Consider the following 1,988-nt stretch of genomic DNA (forward strand, 5'->3'; position numbering starts at 1 on the left):
AGCTGCTGAAGGTGAAGACAGAGGCCTTGGAACAGAAAGTGAGGCACCCCCTGGATTTCTGGAGGATTACACCCCTTCTCCATCCTCCTCCTCCTCCTGGCCGCCCTCCCAGGTAGGACCCTCATCTTCCCTCCCCGCCCGCGGAGATGGAGGACGAGCCATGGGGGGACCTTGGGGTGACTCAATTGTCTCCTTCCTCTCTCCCTCCCCAGGGCTGCGGGCGGCCGTGGAGCTGACGGAGTCCGGAGGGGGCACCGTGACACCCGGGGGGTCCCTCACCCTCCGCTGCAAGGCCTCCGGCTTCACCCTCAGCAGCTACAACATGGTTTGGGTGCGACAGGCTCCTGGGAAGGGGCTGCAGTTGGTCGCAGTTATTAGCACCACTGGTCGTACCACAGTTTACGCGCCGTCGGTGAAGGGTCGCTTCACCATCTCCAGGGACAACTCCCAGAGCACGCTCACGCTGCAGATGAACAGCCTCAAGGAGGACGACACGGCCACCTACTACTGCGGCAGAGATGCTCGTGGTGGTGGTTGGGCTGATGGTGGCCCCGTCCCCAACACCGTGTACCTTCCCTGTGCTCCATGAGGGCACGTTTCTGGCTCTGGAGGTGACCCGGAGGTTGGGGTTCTGCTCTGGGCTGGGGTTGGGGCACCATTAGGAGGTCCAGGCTGTGGGGGCCTTCACTGGGTGGAAGAAGAACGGTCTTGGGGACAATGGCCGAGGCTGAGGGCAAGGAGCTGGGTTGGGTGCAGGGGTCTGGGCTGGGGGGAAGAGTCCAGTCTGGGGTTTCGGGAGGTGCTGAGATTTGGGGGAAGAGCTGAGGGATGTTGGGGCTCAATGAGGTTGTGGCTGCCATGTCCGTCCTTCCTGGGCTGAGGACTCCAGAGCCGGACAAAGGGCTCCAGGTGAGATCTCCACAGAGCAGGGCAGAGAGTTTGGTCACGATGTGGGGGTCGGGGCCACCACAATAACCAGCACCACCAGCACCAGCTTCTTTGGCGCAGTAGTAGGTGGCCGTGTCGTCCTCCTTGAGGCTCTTCATCTGCAGCGTGACCGTGCTCTGGGAGTTGTCCCTGGAGATGGTGAAGCGACCCTTCACCGACGGCGCGTAGTTTGTGTAACCACCATCCTTGCTAATAGCTGCGACCAACTCCAGCCCCTTCCCGGGCGCCTGTCGAATCCATTCCATGCCGAAGCTGCTGAAGGTGAAGCTGGAGCCCGGGCAGGACACGGCTCTGGGCAGGAATTTGCATGGGAGGGGTCCGCCCCCCATCCCGGGGCCTTTAAAGACCCCTGGGTCCCACCATGGAGGCACCATCCCCGGCGTCCTCCTCCTCCCCTTCAAACCCTTCCTCTTCTCTTCCCCACCATGGGCGCCCACTTGGCCACCACCTTCCTCCTCCTCCTCCTGGCCGCCCTCCCAGGTAGGACCCTCATCTTCCCTCCCCGCCCGCGGAGATGGAGGACGAGCCATGGGGGGACCTTGGGGGTGACTCAATTGTCTCCTTCCTCTCTCCCTCCCCAGGGCTGCGGGCGGCCGTGGAGCTGACGGAGTCCGGAGGGGGCACCGTGACACCCGGGGGGTCCCTCACCCTCCGCTGCAAGGCCTCCGGCTTCACCTTCAGCAGCTTCTGGATGCAATGGGTGCGACAGGCACCTGGGAAGGGGCTGGAGTGGGTCGCGGGTATTAACCCCAGTGGTGGTAGCACCTACTACGCGCCGTCGGTGAAGGGTCGCTTCACCATCTCCAGGGACAACTCCCAGAGCACGGTCACGCTGCAGATGAACAGCCTCAAGGAGGACGACACGGCCACCTACTACTGCGCCAAAGCTGATGATGGTATTGGTGGTGCTGGTTGTTGTGGTGGACCTGACCCCCACATCGTGACCAAACAGAACCCCAACCCCCGGGGTCAACTCCAGAGCCAGAAACGTGCCCTTGTGGAACAGACCATCATCAGCTTTGGCGCAGTAGTAGGTGGCC

The 1,988-nt window shown here is 62.8% G+C and overlaps 1 protein-coding gene and 2 gene segments (V, D, J or C); 2 read left to right on the forward strand and 1 right to left on the reverse strand.

Annotated features, from left to right (window-relative positions):
* Positions 1-64: 64 nt before the first annotated feature.
* Positions 65-589, forward strand: LOC106899837 (the record flags this gene model as incomplete). The annotated part of the segment is given in 2 exon segments: positions 65-112; positions 213-589. Coding segments are annotated over 2 exon segments (425 nt in total), but the record flags the coding sequence as incomplete, so codon positions are not given.
* Positions 590-653: 64 nt separating this feature from the next.
* Positions 654-1,229, reverse strand: LOC106899838 (Ig heavy chain Mem5-like; the record flags this gene model as incomplete). The annotated part of the gene is made up of 1 exon (XM_014961763.1): positions 654-1,229. A coding segment is annotated over exon 1 (540 nt), but the record flags the coding sequence as incomplete, so codon positions are not given.
* A 131-nt stretch (positions 1,230-1,360) lies between these two features.
* LOC106899839 lies at positions 1,361-1,975 on the forward strand (the record flags this gene model as incomplete). The annotated part of the segment is given in 2 exon segments: positions 1,361-1,428; positions 1,530-1,975. Coding segments are annotated over 2 exon segments (501 nt in total), but the record flags the coding sequence as incomplete, so codon positions are not given.
* Positions 1,976-1,988: the final 13 nt, after the last annotated feature.

This window comes from Calidris pugnax, unplaced genomic scaffold (genome assembly GCF_001431845.1).
Source record: "Calidris pugnax isolate Ruff unplaced genomic scaffold, ASM143184v1 scaffold910, whole genome shotgun sequence".
Taxonomy (NCBI): Eukaryota; Metazoa; Chordata; class Aves; order Charadriiformes; family Scolopacidae; genus Calidris; species Calidris pugnax.